The following is a 14246-nucleotide window of genomic DNA, read 5'->3' as shown; positions in this document are numbered from 1 at the left end:
AAGCAGAAGTGATTCTGTTTATCCCCAAATTTAAGTGCAGTCTTAGTTAAAGTTCATCAACAGTGAAGTGTAATATGGTTTGGCTGGTCCCCACCCAAAATTCATCTTCAATTATAATCCTCATAATCCCCACCTGTCAAGGGCGGAACCAGGTGGAGATAATTGAATCATGGGTGCGGTTTCCCTCATGCTGTTGTCATGAGATCTCACTGCACCTTGATGGTTTTATAAGTGCTCACTCTGTCCTGCCACCCCGTAAAGAAGATGCCTGCTTCTCTCCTTTGCCTTCCACCATGATTGCCAGTTTCTTGAGGCCTCCCCAGTCATGTGGAACTGTGAGTCAATTAAACCCCTTTCCTTATAAATTACCCAGTCCCAAATATTTCTTCATAGCATTGTGAGAATGGACTAATACAGCGTTTTTATTTCAACCTTAGTAGCACAGACAGCCTTCTGATGGAACATCCTTGGGTATGAAGGATAACATATTTTTGTGGCTTATATGCAGGGGTGATATTAAAAATATTAAACAACTGGTGTGGTGTGGGTGCTTACCAATCAAGAAAAACAGCATCATTCTTGCTGTCTGCTGGCTGCATATTATTGCTGAGTATGAACAAGGAAGAAACCATTTGAAGCAAAGATGAGCACATCCTCAATTGGAGTGCTAGGCAAAGTTCTGCTGTGAAGCACGGTTTTTTTCTTTTCCTTGACCCTGTGCCTTGAATATAAATGTGCCTTGAGAGGGGGAATAATTGCGCAAGGGAAGAGGTGGCTGAGTCTCTGATGTGAGATGAATGTCAACAGGGTGAGACTGATAGAAGAACAAAGCAAATGCAAAAAAGAAATAGGTCATTGTCACTGTCAGTAAGGCACCCCTGGACTATGGATTCTCAGTTCAGGGTTAGACAAACAACAGGAGAAGCAAAGGCACACTCCTTAAAGAAATCTGGTTGCTGTGATTTAGGATTCAGATATGTTCCCTGGAAGTGTTTTCAATTTAAAAGGAAATATTGTAACATAGATTCAGAATGAGAATAAGAAAAAATGGGAAGACAGTTTAGAAATTCTTAGTGTTTTTATGAATGAGAAATACCTGGTGATGTTTTCATTGTTACTCTTTTTAAAAAAATATTTAAAATTTTATTTTATTTTTTTAAAAAATTATTTCTGTCACTCAGGCTGGAGTGCAGTAGTGTGATCTCAGCTCACTACAGCCTCGGCTTCCTGGGCTCAGGTGACTCTCCTACCTCAGTCTCCCAAGTAGCTGAGACTACAGGCGTGCATCACCACACCCAGCTAATTTTATTTATATTGTGCAGAGACGGGCTGTCACTATGTTGCCCAGCATAGTCAGCAAATCTTCTACCTCAGCTTCCCCAAGGGCTGGGATTACAGGCATTAGCCAACACACCCAGCTCGTTGTTACTCTTTATCAATGGTTAGGCTAAGGCTAACATACAGGAATTTCCTCATTTCTATCCTAGAAAATCAAATAAACAGTTCACAGACACACACTCAAGATGATCTATTGATAACAGGACTGGTAATTTAGAGTAACCAAATAGTCTCAGCTGATGAGGGAAAGCTCTGCTTTACATAATAGTGCTATGTAATTTCATAATAACTCCAAATAATGTATTTGGAATGAAAAATCCAGACCAGGCATGGTGGCTCACACCTGTAATCCTAGCACTTTGGGAGGCTGAGGCGGGTGGACTGTTTGAGCTCAGTAGTTCAAGACCAGCCTGGCTAACATGGTGAAACTGCGTCCAAAAAATACAAAAATTAGCCGGGCTCGCACCTGTAGTCCCAGCTACTTGGGGGGCTGAGACAGAAGGATTGCTTGAGTCCAAGAGGTGGAGGAGGCAGTGAGCTGAGAGGGCACCACTGCACTCCAGCCTGGGCGACAGAGGAAGACCCTGGCTAAAAAAAAAAAGAAAAAAGAAAAAAAAATCTGTGTGTGTGTATGTGGGTGTGTGTTTAATCAGCATTTGCAACCTCTAGTGAAATAGCTGATTCACATAAAGATCATCAACAGATGCTAAAACCATTAGTTGAAAGGGTATAAGGAATTGGGCATTCCTATGGTGTCAAAGTATTGTACACAGAATACTTACTACTTGCTGAGAAAAGATGTGTTTCTTTACAATGGAGAGTTCCATGGCCACCAGAAAATCAAACACCACACTGACAGTGAGACACACAGACGTGTGGATCCTGATGAATATGAAAACACAACATCATCTATGTAATATGCTTGCCAAAAAATATTTACCCCAAATCTCATTAAGCTTTTAGAACTAACTTCCCTCTTAGAGACAGGAAATAGAGGAACCAGTTTCATGATATCACAAGGAAAGCATCAGACCAATTCAGAATGTGGGACATTCTCCAGCTGGCCCTGTTTTTTCAAAAAGGGTCTAGGGCAAGCAGGCTGACCTAGATTAAAAGAGATTTAAGAGACATAACCATACATAATGCATACTTCTTCACTGGATTTTGTCAGAAAATGATGGAAGATATTTTGGGGATGGTTGGAGAAATTTTGTTAACTTTTATTTAAGCTCAGGGGTACATGTGCAGGTTTGTTGTATAGGTGGACTCGTGTCATGGGGGTTTGTTGTACAGATGATTTCATCACTCAGATATTAAGCCTAGTACCCATTAGTTGTTTTTCCTGATCCTCTCCCTCCTCCCACCCTCCACCCTGATTGGAGAAATCTGAATATGGACTGAGCATTAGACACATTACAGAATCAGTTTCGCCAGGTGTCATAGTGATATTGTGGCTATGTAAGCAAATGCCTTTCTTTGGAAATGCATGCTAAAATACTTAGGGATGAGGTGTCACGATATAAATTACTTTGAAATAATTTAGCAAGAAAAAGTAGATAAAGAGATACGAAGCAGATATGGCAGAATACTGGTGTCGAATCAAGATGGTATGTATATGGATGTTCAATTGTTTTATTCTACTTTTATGTTAGTTTGAAAACCATTGCACTCCAGCCTGGCGACAGAGCGAGACTCTGTCTCAAAAAATAATAATAATAAAAATAAAAAAAGAAGTGTATTAGTCCATTTTCATGCTGCTGGTGAAGACATACCCAAGACTGGGAAGAAAAAATTAGTTGGACTTACAGTTTCACATGGATGGGGAGCCTCAGAATCATGGCAGGGGGCAAAAGGCACTTCTTACATGGTGGCAGCAAGAAAAATGAGGAAGATGCAAAAAGCGGAAACCCCTGATAAAACCATCAGATCTCGTGAGACTTATTCACTACCATGAGAAGAGCATGCATGGGGGAAATTGCCCCCATGATTCAAATTATCTCCCACTGGGTCCCTCCCACAACATGTGGGAACTATGCGATTACAATTTAAAATGAGATTTGGGTGGGGACACAGAGCCAAACCATATCAAGAAGTTTAAGGATATGGCCTGCAGATGCAAAATCACATAAACTTGGCCTGACAGTTTGGGGAGTAGTAAAAGTGAGTGTCTGAAAGGGCTGTATTTGCATTGGGCACCCAGGAAGGGCCACTGGTGCTAAGTTCACCAATGTAATGAAGTGAGAGGGTCATTCACGCCAGAAGGACTGAGAATTTTGGAAGAATTAATGTACTTAGAGTGCCCAAGTTATTGTCAGCAATAATTTACTCACTGGCAAGATCGGATTGAATAATTCATGTTACAACTGCAATGAGAATACTCATGATTGCTGGTTGTTAGTTGGTTTTTGTACCCCAAATTAAGTTACCTAAAATTACTTCCTTTTCATTAGGAGTTCTGAGGATATGTTCTTTTTCTTTTCTTCCATTTATCCTTCTTTCCTTCCTTCCTTCTCTTTCTTTTCCTTCCTTTCTGCTTTCCTCCCTCTCTTCCATTCCTTCCTGCTCTTTCTTCTCCTTCCTTTCCTCTTTCCTCCCTCTCTTCCCTTCCTTCCCTCCCTCACTTCTCTCTCTCACCAATTCTTTCTCCAAATAATATTAAGTAATTGTCCCATCCACTCAAGGCGATGTAGAGTGAGAGTTAAAATGCAAAATTGCTTTCTGCAATGCTAAATTGTTCTTAAAGTACAGTTGTTGTTCAGGAAGTGTGTTTGCAGCCCTGTCCAGCTCCATTTCTGGTGTGATTTTAGGGAGCTGGACTGTGCCATGTTACGCCGCCTGGAGAAGAGGATTCTGGTTGATCTCCCCAGCCGGGAGGCCAGGCAGGCCATGATCTACCACTGGCTGCCTCCTGTGAGCAAGAGCAGGGCCTTGGAGCTGCGCACAGAGCTGGAGTACAGTGTGCTGAGCCAGGTCAGCTGCCCTAGAGAGGGGCACATGTAGGTCAAGGGCTCACCACATGGCCATCTTGTAGACCAGGTCTTACCATGAGCTGACAGAAGCTTAAGACACTTAGAATAAGATCAAAGCTGCCCCTATAATGCAATGGGCATCTTCACGGAAGAATAAGCTCCTTGTCACTTAAAAATATTCAGAGAGGGAGAAATAGTGTGAGGCAGTGGAAACAGCATAGGGTTTAGACTCAGAAAACCTATGGTCAAATCCTGCCCCTGCTGCTTGTTAGCTGTGTGACCTCAGGGAAGTCACTTACTCTTTAAGCCTCAGTTTCTTCATCTGTAAAATGGGTAGCAGATGAGCCACAAAGAATGACTGTGATGATTACATAACAGAAAATCTCCCGGTACATGTCTATTATGCACATTATCACTGGTGTCCATTCCCAGGGTGTTGTAGAAATGTTGCCTGCTTTTGGTGAACATTTGAACACAATGTTCTCTGAGGCTCCTAAATGGCAGGTATGATCTTATTTACAAGAATAAACGTGCCTACCAATTTGAACATCCTTGGATTTGAGCACAGGGACCCCGATAGCCCAACTTGGGTGTTCTGGTCCTTTACTGGCATCTTACAGCATATTTTGATAGTGTTAGAAAGCCCTTCTAGCCCAGCTGCTTAGGTTATCCCAGCATGCTAGCAGGGTCTCTGCCTCAAGCACTGTTTATCTGGGAATCTTTTTAGGGTGTTCATGGGTGACAGATACAGAATCTACACAGGACTTCTGATACTGGGTCCTGCCCATAACAATGTAATGGCCAGGGGCATTCTGTCCACTGACCAATGGCTGTTTTTTGTGGCTGTTTCAGGAGACTGAGGGCTACTCAGGCTCAGACATTAAGCTCGTCTGCAGGGAAGCAGCCATGCGGCCCGTGAGGAAGATCTTTGATGCACTTGAAAATCACCAGTCAGGTATGGGTTGGATCACTGTGAAGGTGTTCTGGGAAATTTGTGTAAAAATCCCTCTCACCAGCAGATGGAGCCTGGTGCCCGTTCTTGGTGCCGCTTTACAGTTGCAACACGTTTTTTGGTCAAATCATCCCTCACTCAACTCATTCCTCTGTGGGTGTTCTGATTCAGATCGACTTTGCTCGCAGAAGATAAACTCCTTAGGGCTCAGGCTTTTATTTCTCTGGCACACTCTGATGTTGGGCTGGATCCATTTGAGGCACTATATAAATATTAAATAATACTTGGTAACAATACATTTAAGTCACATTTTTTTTTTTTGTCTAGGCCTTAGGGGCTAACTCAGTTGCACATTAAAGAATTTTTCCCCAGCCCTCTTTACTCTTGCCTTTTGCTGCATTAACAATTAAGAATGCTGCATTATGCATTGTCTTGAAAGAAGGTCTATTAGCGTTTCAGGAGCATTGATCACCAAGAGGTCGATTGTTGTGCTGTTACTGTTGTGTTCTTATCCTAGAAAGCAGCGACTTACCAGGGATCCAGTTGGATACAGTAACCACTGCCGACTTTCTGGATGTGCTAACTCATACCAAGCCCTCCGCAAAGAATCTGGCTCAGAGATACTCAGCCTGGCAAAGAGAGTTCGAGTCTGTTTGAAACCACATTTACCCTGACCCGGCCACAAAGGCCTCCTAGTTTATTAGTGTCCGTGGGAGAAGAACAAAATGATTGGAATGGAAAAGAGAAAATTATTCTTGAAGACTGGATTAACTTGAGCCACTGTATTGTTTGGATAGCTGAGATATATTTATTAACTTATCATTACTGATGTCAGCAAAATATTGAGGGTTTCAGTTACATACATATATGTGCTATTAGGTCATACAATGGAGATTTTTCTGACAATTAGACTCCATAAAATTTTAATGAACAATTTTCTGTAATGTTACTCATTTGTAAACTTTTGAAGAAAAAGATGTACTTAGAAAAGTTGTGTTGGCCAGGCACAGGATGACCCTGAGTTGGGGCAGCCAAGTAGAAGCTAAGCTTGACAGGCACTGCCCAGCGGACAGTCCCAGGGTGAAGAAGGATGAGGGCAGGGAAGGCAATGCAGTCTGTTTCTCATTGTGGACAATACTCTGTATCTCATCAGCTCTCCCTAATTCTGACTCCATCCAGCTTTGTCAGCAGCAAACCCCTCCCAAACTAAGCCCCACTCAGAAATGTCACTGAGCATTCTGATCCTAGAGCTAATAGCCGGGGTGACTAGCACACCATCACCATCAGCTGCCAGTATGACTGTTTTGGGTTCTGGCCCCCAATAACATCTTTTAACTCTTCACATCTCACATCCGGTGTGCTCTGCCCTTCTCTTTCCATTGCCACAGCTTCTCATCAGAACCAAAGCTTAGGATGGGGCACCTGAGCTTCGAGAATATTCATTCCAAGTCTTCCCTGCTCTTAGGCTCTTCCCCCTCTCCTTAAGGGGTTATAAACAGCTAGAAGCATCTCTCAGAAACTCACAATCCGAGGGATCTACTTTGAACCCTTGATAAATTTTGAAGGCTTCCCCTAAGTAATGCGACTTCTTTTCCCCCACTAGAACTTACCTATGGGAAATTACCTTCTTTTCTCTTCCTTGCCTTGTTTTCATCATCCCTGCAGACAGACTCTTCAAGAGGAAAAACTTCCAAAAAGAGACACTTTGGATAGCTAAATATCCCAAAGGATTTTTACCCTTTTAAACAAAACTAAAGCATGTTTTGGGGTATTGATTATTTTGAGATTATTCTCAAACGCCTCTTTAAACATCATTTCATGGAAAATATCAAATTGAAAATATACCTTATTTAACAAATTGAAAAGAAAAAAGATTTCATCTCAGTACATGCTTAAACTTCTTCATAAGCATCAGGCACTACACTATGCCAGCACCAGCGATACAAAGCATAGAGAGTCCCCAGCCCCTGGGCCATGGACCCGTAGTACCCTCTCGTGGCTTGTTAGAAACAGGGTTGCACAGCAACTAAGAGGCAGGTGAGCATTACTGCCTGAGCTCCACCTCCTGTCAGATCAGTGACAATATTAGATTCTCACAGGAGTGTGAACTCTATTGTGAACTGTGCATGCGAGGGATCTAGGTTATGCACTCCTTATGAGAATCTAAGTAATGCCTGATGATCTGAGGCGAAACAGTTTCATCCCAAAACCATCCATCCCCCACCCCCCAGCCAGGCTCAGTCCGTGGAAAAATTGTCTTCCATGAAACCAGTCCCCGGTGCCAAAAAGCCTGAGGACCACTGATATAGAGGACTCTACACTGAATGGCCTAAGACTGATGTAAGGCCCAAGTTCCGATGTCTGCTTTATGGTTTTGGGGGATTCTTCTTGTCAGGCCATCAGCTGACATTTCTTGTAGTTGCTAGTCCATTCGCTTGTGGCCACTACCATAATTTCTAATTTTATAAAATCTCAACTGCTGTTGCAAATTTGCTGCAGTGGGAAAGTTGGTGCTGTACATGTACCCAAGAGTGACTGGGTAAAGGGGCAGGGGAAGTGCTCCTGTGGATAGCATGCTTTGTGACAATACATTTGGGTCCTTTCTGCTTACTGCCCGCTCCTGAATGCATTCAGGGTAAGTGCAGTTCTGCTATCCCTCACAGCAAATACACTTAACCTTCTTCCACTTCCAACACCCCATATGCAGCCTGTGTGCCTGCTGCATCTCCACATCCTCCATTCCCTTTAAATATCGCCTTGTCCATGTTTTTAACACTTCCACCTCTATTCAATCACATATTCAGTCCTCCTCTTTTTTCCTAAGAAAATTTGTCTTCAAATACTTCGGCATGTGGATGTTTTTCTGTCACACATTTACTTTGGTGGCTTCTTCTTGATGTTTTATACATTTATTCCTGCTTTAGATGAAATGAAGTGTAGCTCTTTCATCTCTCTGCCCTTTCCTTACCACGTATACGTGTCTTTCTCCATCATTCCAAAAGTTGTATTATGATTTTAAATTAACTCAATAACCAGTATTTTTATTAGAAATGTACATTGTTAACTGCAGAGCCAGCTAGTGAATTAGAATTACATTTGCTTTCTTGTTTTGTCTTCCCTAGAATTAACAACTGCCTCATTTTTCTATTTGCTTAATTTTCTAAGTATCTTTTTTTTTTGGCAACACATTCTCGGACCTGTCAGGTGCCCATCAATATTCTTTTCCAAATGACCAAACATACCAGATAAACTTTCCACTCCCTTCCCACCCGCTCTGGTCCTGGTGTTCTAAGGGAAAGGGGAGCAGAGGACCGTGGCAGAATAAGCAATTTGTACCTAATCCATTTCCAGCCCTGCATCTCACCCTGGCCCTACACCATGCCCACTGTTCCCATGGCCTTAATTTCCATGGTTCCATTTTTCCAGAGAATAACGGAAAACTTCCGTTCTCCTGCCTTGGCTAGGGGTTGGCATCTGACTGCTCAGGATGGGTAAGTTTCCTGAGGCTCCAACTTTTAACCAATTCCTCACTTTCAATCCTGTCTTGTACCTCACTTCCTCCCTGCCTGTTGTCTGCAAGCTTGAGTCTTTGAAGTTGTTCTACAGGATGAATTTTGGCTGTGTTTTCTTTGCACTGATTTTGTTTATCAACATTCCAACCAGTTTCCACCTTTCAGATTACTGTACCTTTTCATCCACTGATGCCTCCTCTACCTTCTCTTGTGGGCTGACCCTGTGGGTTTACAATTACTCCTTTTACTCTTATTTTGGTATAGCTTTGAGAAAAAGAAAAAAAGAGACCAACACATACGACTTAATATAATGTTAAGAGTCTCCATGATTATTTTTTAAAGTAGATTAGAAGTATATATCTAAGTTTACATAGGAGATTGGCCTGATAGCTGTTGGAGGAAAGTTTAATATATTTTCTTCCAAAGTAGAGGTCACAGCCCAAAGACCTACAGAAACATGGAATGTAGTGGCAAATGAGGAGTAAGATGGGTGTTAGGCGAAGCAGAGGTGGAGACGGTGGTGAGCTAGAGAGGGCCAGGGACTCTCTGAAAGACACAGTAATGACTCTGCTCCAATTGGCCATGGAAATTTGGATCTAACATAGATAGTTCTTCTCATCTTCCTAGAAAACCCAGTAGTTGATTTGCATTAGAATCTCCTGGTGTTCAGATGTTGGCAATCAAGGTTAACTATACACCTGTAGAATTCTCACAGCCTGCTCCCACTCACTTTTAAAAGCCTTCCTTGGTGGACCATACTTAGCTAAAGTAACTGCATTCCTGTTGGCCTTCTTCATCATTCATCAATCTCTCATCGTATTAGGTAGCTATGTATACATGCATATGTTTCATCATTTGTTGCCTCCTCCAAATGTTAAGCTCCATGCCTGGAGTACTTTTTTTTCACTGCCATTGAATGAAAGATTATTTAAATTGGTGTATGCCAAAGGTTATCTGAGCACTGTCTGTGACTACTACTCCCATGCATTTTGCTCACTGCTTGTAATCTTAGAGGACTTACACAACCATTCTGAACGTGTCAGAGCCCTTGGTGTTGTTATTCATTTTTATATGTATGAATTTCCCAACTAAAAGACACGCATCTTAGAAGCCACAGCTGTATTCTCTCCATCTCCCTTATGCTTTACTCACAGAAAACATTAAATATCAGTTTTTTCAGGAAGATCAGCCAGTGAAACAAACAGGAGTTGAGCACTGGAAAAAGCATTCAAACTGTTTGAAACAAATGATTTCTGGGACTTTGGCACCCTCATTACTGCTCCTTAAAGACAGCAACATGATTTGGGACAGGAGGCCTTGATGGCTGGTTTAATACGGAAGTCACCAAAAGTCTTGTGCATTTAGGCTGAAAAAAGCTTTTGTGACTTATGTCAAATAAACATGATAATGCAAACACAGCCCTCTGCAAACAACTGCTAATATGACAAAGGGATTCTACTGCTCGAGGTAGTGTTTTAATGCAATAGGTTAGTGTCATTTAAACAATTCTCTACTATAGGTACCCAAGGACTTCAGTTTTATCCTGCATGAACACACATTGGTCCAAAAACCAACTGAACACAATCAGTGTAGGTGTTTTTAACTTCCCTGTCCAACACACTACTGTAAGTTCTAAAACATGGGATTATGTGTGAATTGACATATATTATTCCACCGGAATTTCTGACATTATGGCTACAGGTAAAGTTTGATGGAATTGTCACTTAGAGTGAGGTAGGTTATCCTTTTCCTTTCCTAGGCATTATGATTAGCTCTCACTGATACAGAACGCACGGTAGGCAGAGCTACTGCAACCTGTGGCTGACTCTGGAGTTGTGGGTGGAGAGGGTGGAACGACCGTCCGTCCTCCCCTGGACTGGAGCTCTGCTCTGTTCCACACTCCTGGCTCACAGCAGATGTGGGACACTCAACTCCTAACAATGGATGTTTTCTAATAACCTTTCCAGTCCCAAGGTGTCACATGGTCCCTTTTCTGGCCCAGGACAGGATTATAATAAAACTGATACAAACACCATCCTTGAGATTAATACCAGATAGCCCTTTAAATGGGACAGCCAGTAAATGAAGCCTTTTAGAAACTTCAGTTACTAAACTTCCTCCATGAGGCCCAAGGCAGACTAACCAGCTGACACTAACATGGATTGGAATGTTTATAAATAAGATTTTTAGTTATTCTCATGAACCTTACCGTGGGCCGGTCAGTTAGCAAGGCCTATATAATGCTTGTTAAATATCTCAAACTAAGATTTTCAGGGCTCACAGGGATAAAGTGGAATGGAGGAAACGAGAGAAGCCATTTCTCCTGGCTGGGTCCACCATGCTCAGGAGACCTTTATCCTCTTCACTTCCTAACCCATCAATGATGTTACCTTCTTGGTTTTAGCTCTAACCTGTCTCCAGAGCATCTGATCCATTACTTCCAAGTGTTTATTTAATGAACATTTTCTCCTGCCCACTCAAAGCTATGCTTTCTAGCATTACATTCCTATGATAGTTTTTATTGGTTCAGTACCCATTTGAGTGCTTACCTGGGTTGCAGCAGATATAGGAAAGAATGATGAAACTCAAATTTAACTGGGTAGCAAAATTAAAATTAAAAAAAAATGAGATGCAGTCCTGTCTAGTGGGGAGAAGAGCATGTGAAGACATAAGTACACTCTTAAAGTGCCACATGGACATGAATGAGGGGACACCTTGCCCCATCCTGAAGTCAGGGACGACATCAGAGAAGGGGAACGCCGAGTTGGATCTTTAGTGTTCTTGAGTAATGTGTATTCTTCTCCTTAGCTCTTTAACTGGAAAGGATCATTGAGGCAAAATCTTTTTCTTAATATGCTTATTTCCCACCATAATCAGGGCACTCAGCGCATAGCAACTAGCAAACACTTGATAATACTTGAGCCAAGGCATCACTGACCCAGGTGCCCAAGCAACAGGGCAAAATTGAAGGCAGCCCAGCCACCAGGTACCACGCAGAGCTCTCTACTCGCAGGCTGAGCTCTCTCTGTGTGCAGCTTTACTCTGAGGAAGTCTAAATGTAGTACAGAATTTCTTTTTTTTAATCCTCAGGAAGACTTTCTCCACTGAGATAAATGCAAAGATAAATTCTACCAACATTTTTCAGATTGTTAAATGTCGAGAGTCCTGCTTCATCATCATCACAAACGCACAGCATTTACCATTTGCCCAATGATATTCTAAGTACTTAATATATAGTTCATGCACATAATGCTCACACCAACCGTATGTGGTGGGCATTATCATTATCCCCATTTTATAGATAAGGAAAGAAGGCATGAGAGAGGTGAGGTGACTTCCCCAAGGCCAGAGAGCTAATTTTGTGTTACCAGGATCCAGAGTATGCTCTTAGCCACTCTGCTCATCCTTCTGATTTGGGGTGGTAGTCATATCACATCTGTCTTTTGCACTCTGGGATATATAAATACTAAGACGAGGTATTTGCAAAAACAAAAACACAGTGCTCACCAAACTATTTATTTAGCTTTGTTCCCTCCCATCCAAGACTGCTGATCTCTAAACAAGCATCAAAACCCGAAGCTCATTAACATCAGAGTGAGCTTCAATAAGGTGAACACTACAATGATGTACAATTACATCCTAATAATTCAATGCCCAAGAGCCCTGTAAAACTATTGCAAGGCCCGGGATTGTCACAGTATGCAAATGCACTAGGAAAATCATTACCTATTTAGTCCCCTTCATTTTGGTGAGTTTAACATGAGAAGAATAATCCATGCTACAAGACGAGATTTCATTTTACAGCTGTAGTAACCAAGTACATAAAAGCTTGAATCTGTCCCAATAGCTTCTAAAAAATTTTTCCCATAGTGTCAGAGGCAAAAATAATGAAATCTTGCAAATGTACAGTTAATAGGACCCTAGTGGACACTAACTTCAAAAATGCATGGTCTATAAGACATTACAAGGCTTGATTCTAGTTTCTGCACTGTTCCTGTTAATAACAATGTCTAATTAAAACATCTGTAAAATACTGATAGTTTTAATTTTACATAAAATTTCCAAAACAACTGTTACACAGTATAATAGGTATCTGCAATGAATAGGTTATTAATGGAAGTATTATTTTAAATTAAAATCTGGTTCTAAATTTAAATTAGTCATCTCTGGCTAATGAAGAGAAAAAGAAGTCACCCATGCTGGGAATACAGTAGAAAATTTAGTTTTCAACATCTATTAAAGCAAATTCACTGTATCACTTGGGCTAAAGGACAATTCTCTTTGTTACTTTCTGTTTTCTCCATTTGGCACATCTGATGGATTTCACAGTTGAACTCAATATTAGAATTACAGCCTAATACACCTTTTAATACATTACTTTATAATTTAAAAACCACCATTCAACTTTCTTCACAGTCTGAAATCCCCCCTCCCTGTTTTCCAGTGAGGAGACAGCAGAGAACACTCTTGCCTGTGGTAGCTTCTCCCTCCCAGCCCTGCCTAACCTGATGAATTTTTAAAAGGAATGGCCCAAAATCTCAGCTTTCCCTTTCTCTGGGTCTCATCTTCAGTTACAAAATAAAAGAGATTCGCAAGGCTTACTGGCTGGCCGCAATTCAATACCTTTCTTTCTAATTAATGCACAACAAAAGAGGGTTAAAAAGCGATCAGCACTGACTGGTGTGTGTCTACCGATGCTGGCACTGAGTTGGTCAGGGAATCATTCCAGACAGTAAGAAGCTGCGTTTCAAGTTGCTTCAGACACACACATTGCTTCACAACAGGTGCTGCAGAATGTGGTCCACAGCATGAGGGAAACTCTCACAAGTTAAGTAAGGAGGTGGATTAATTTTTTCTTCATCTGATGCTCGGTATTTCCCTGAAATGAAAGCAAAGCCAGTAAACACAGGCTGCCACCAGAATGCTAAATTAATCATACCCCATGAGCACCTGGGTCATCACAGAACCACCCTTACAGTTTTGAGAGAATCAGGGGCCGCACATCTCCCATATCACCTTTTACTGAGGCTTCAGGATGTAAACGAGGCAATTCAAAGAAATGTCACATTCAGCCTTTCCCCAGGCCCTCTGGTCATTCACAATGGACAGGCCACAGGTACTGGGTCGCCTGACAGCTAAGATTCTCTTCACATATTCACAGCTGATGAAATCATTTTCTTTCCCCTACCCTCAGCCCTAAAGATAGGTTGGTGATTAAATTAATTCTTCAAAGTGGAAGCCCAGATCCCAGAGGGCAGAGGACTCATCCGCTCCCAATGGCGACCGGGAACAGGATGTGCTGCTGACACGCAGGGATCCAGGCAGCCTGGGAGCCTGGCAGATGAGAAGGCCCTGGGTTGGGGAGGGAAAGACTGATGGATGCTCGCAGGCCTGGGGCCAGGCAGGACAGGCCACTTGGCATCAAGCAGCAGGCTCACTGCCTGACTCTCCCAACCCTGGAATTCAAGATGGCCT

The 14246-nt window shown here is 42.0% G+C and overlaps 2 protein-coding genes across 6 annotated transcripts in view; one reads left to right on the top strand and one right to left on the bottom strand.

Annotated features, from left to right (window-relative positions):
• Positions 1–7143, top strand: part of KATNAL2 (katanin catalytic subunit A1 like 2) — a 126887-nt gene extending 119744 nt beyond the window's left edge. Inside the window, exons 15-17 of one of the 2 annotated variants that reach the window (XM_007974122.3) lie at positions 4146–4308; positions 5160–5262; positions 5777–7143. In XM_007974122.3, coding sequence (XP_007972313.2) covers positions 4146–4308; positions 5160–5262; positions 5777–5916 — 406 coding nt within the window. In that variant the 3' untranslated portion in view covers positions 5917–7143. The remainder of the gene's footprint in view (positions 1–4145; positions 4309–5159; positions 5263–5776) is intronic. The other variant, XM_037982353.2, reaches the window with a different exon arrangement.
• A 5123-nt stretch (positions 7144–12266) lies between these two features.
• HDHD2 (haloacid dehalogenase like hydrolase domain containing 2) overlaps positions 12267–14246 on the bottom strand; it is a 49030-nt gene continuing 47050 nt past the window's right edge. For all 4 annotated transcript variants that reach the window (XM_037982356.2, XM_007974106.3, XM_037982357.2 and 1 more), the window contains one exon: positions 12267–13650. In XM_037982356.2, the coding sequence (XP_037838284.1) occupies positions 13547–13650 (104 nt within the window). In that variant the 3' untranslated portion in view covers positions 12267–13546. The remainder of the gene's footprint in view (positions 13651–14246) is intronic.

This window comes from Chlorocebus sabaeus, chromosome 18 (assembly GCF_047675955.1).
Source record: "Chlorocebus sabaeus isolate Y175 chromosome 18, mChlSab1.0.hap1, whole genome shotgun sequence".
In the NCBI taxonomy this organism is placed as follows: Eukaryota; Metazoa; Chordata; class Mammalia; order Primates; family Cercopithecidae; genus Chlorocebus; species Chlorocebus sabaeus.
The sequence above is the reverse complement of the archived record's forward strand: the minus strand, read 5'-3'. Positions and strand labels throughout refer to the sequence as shown.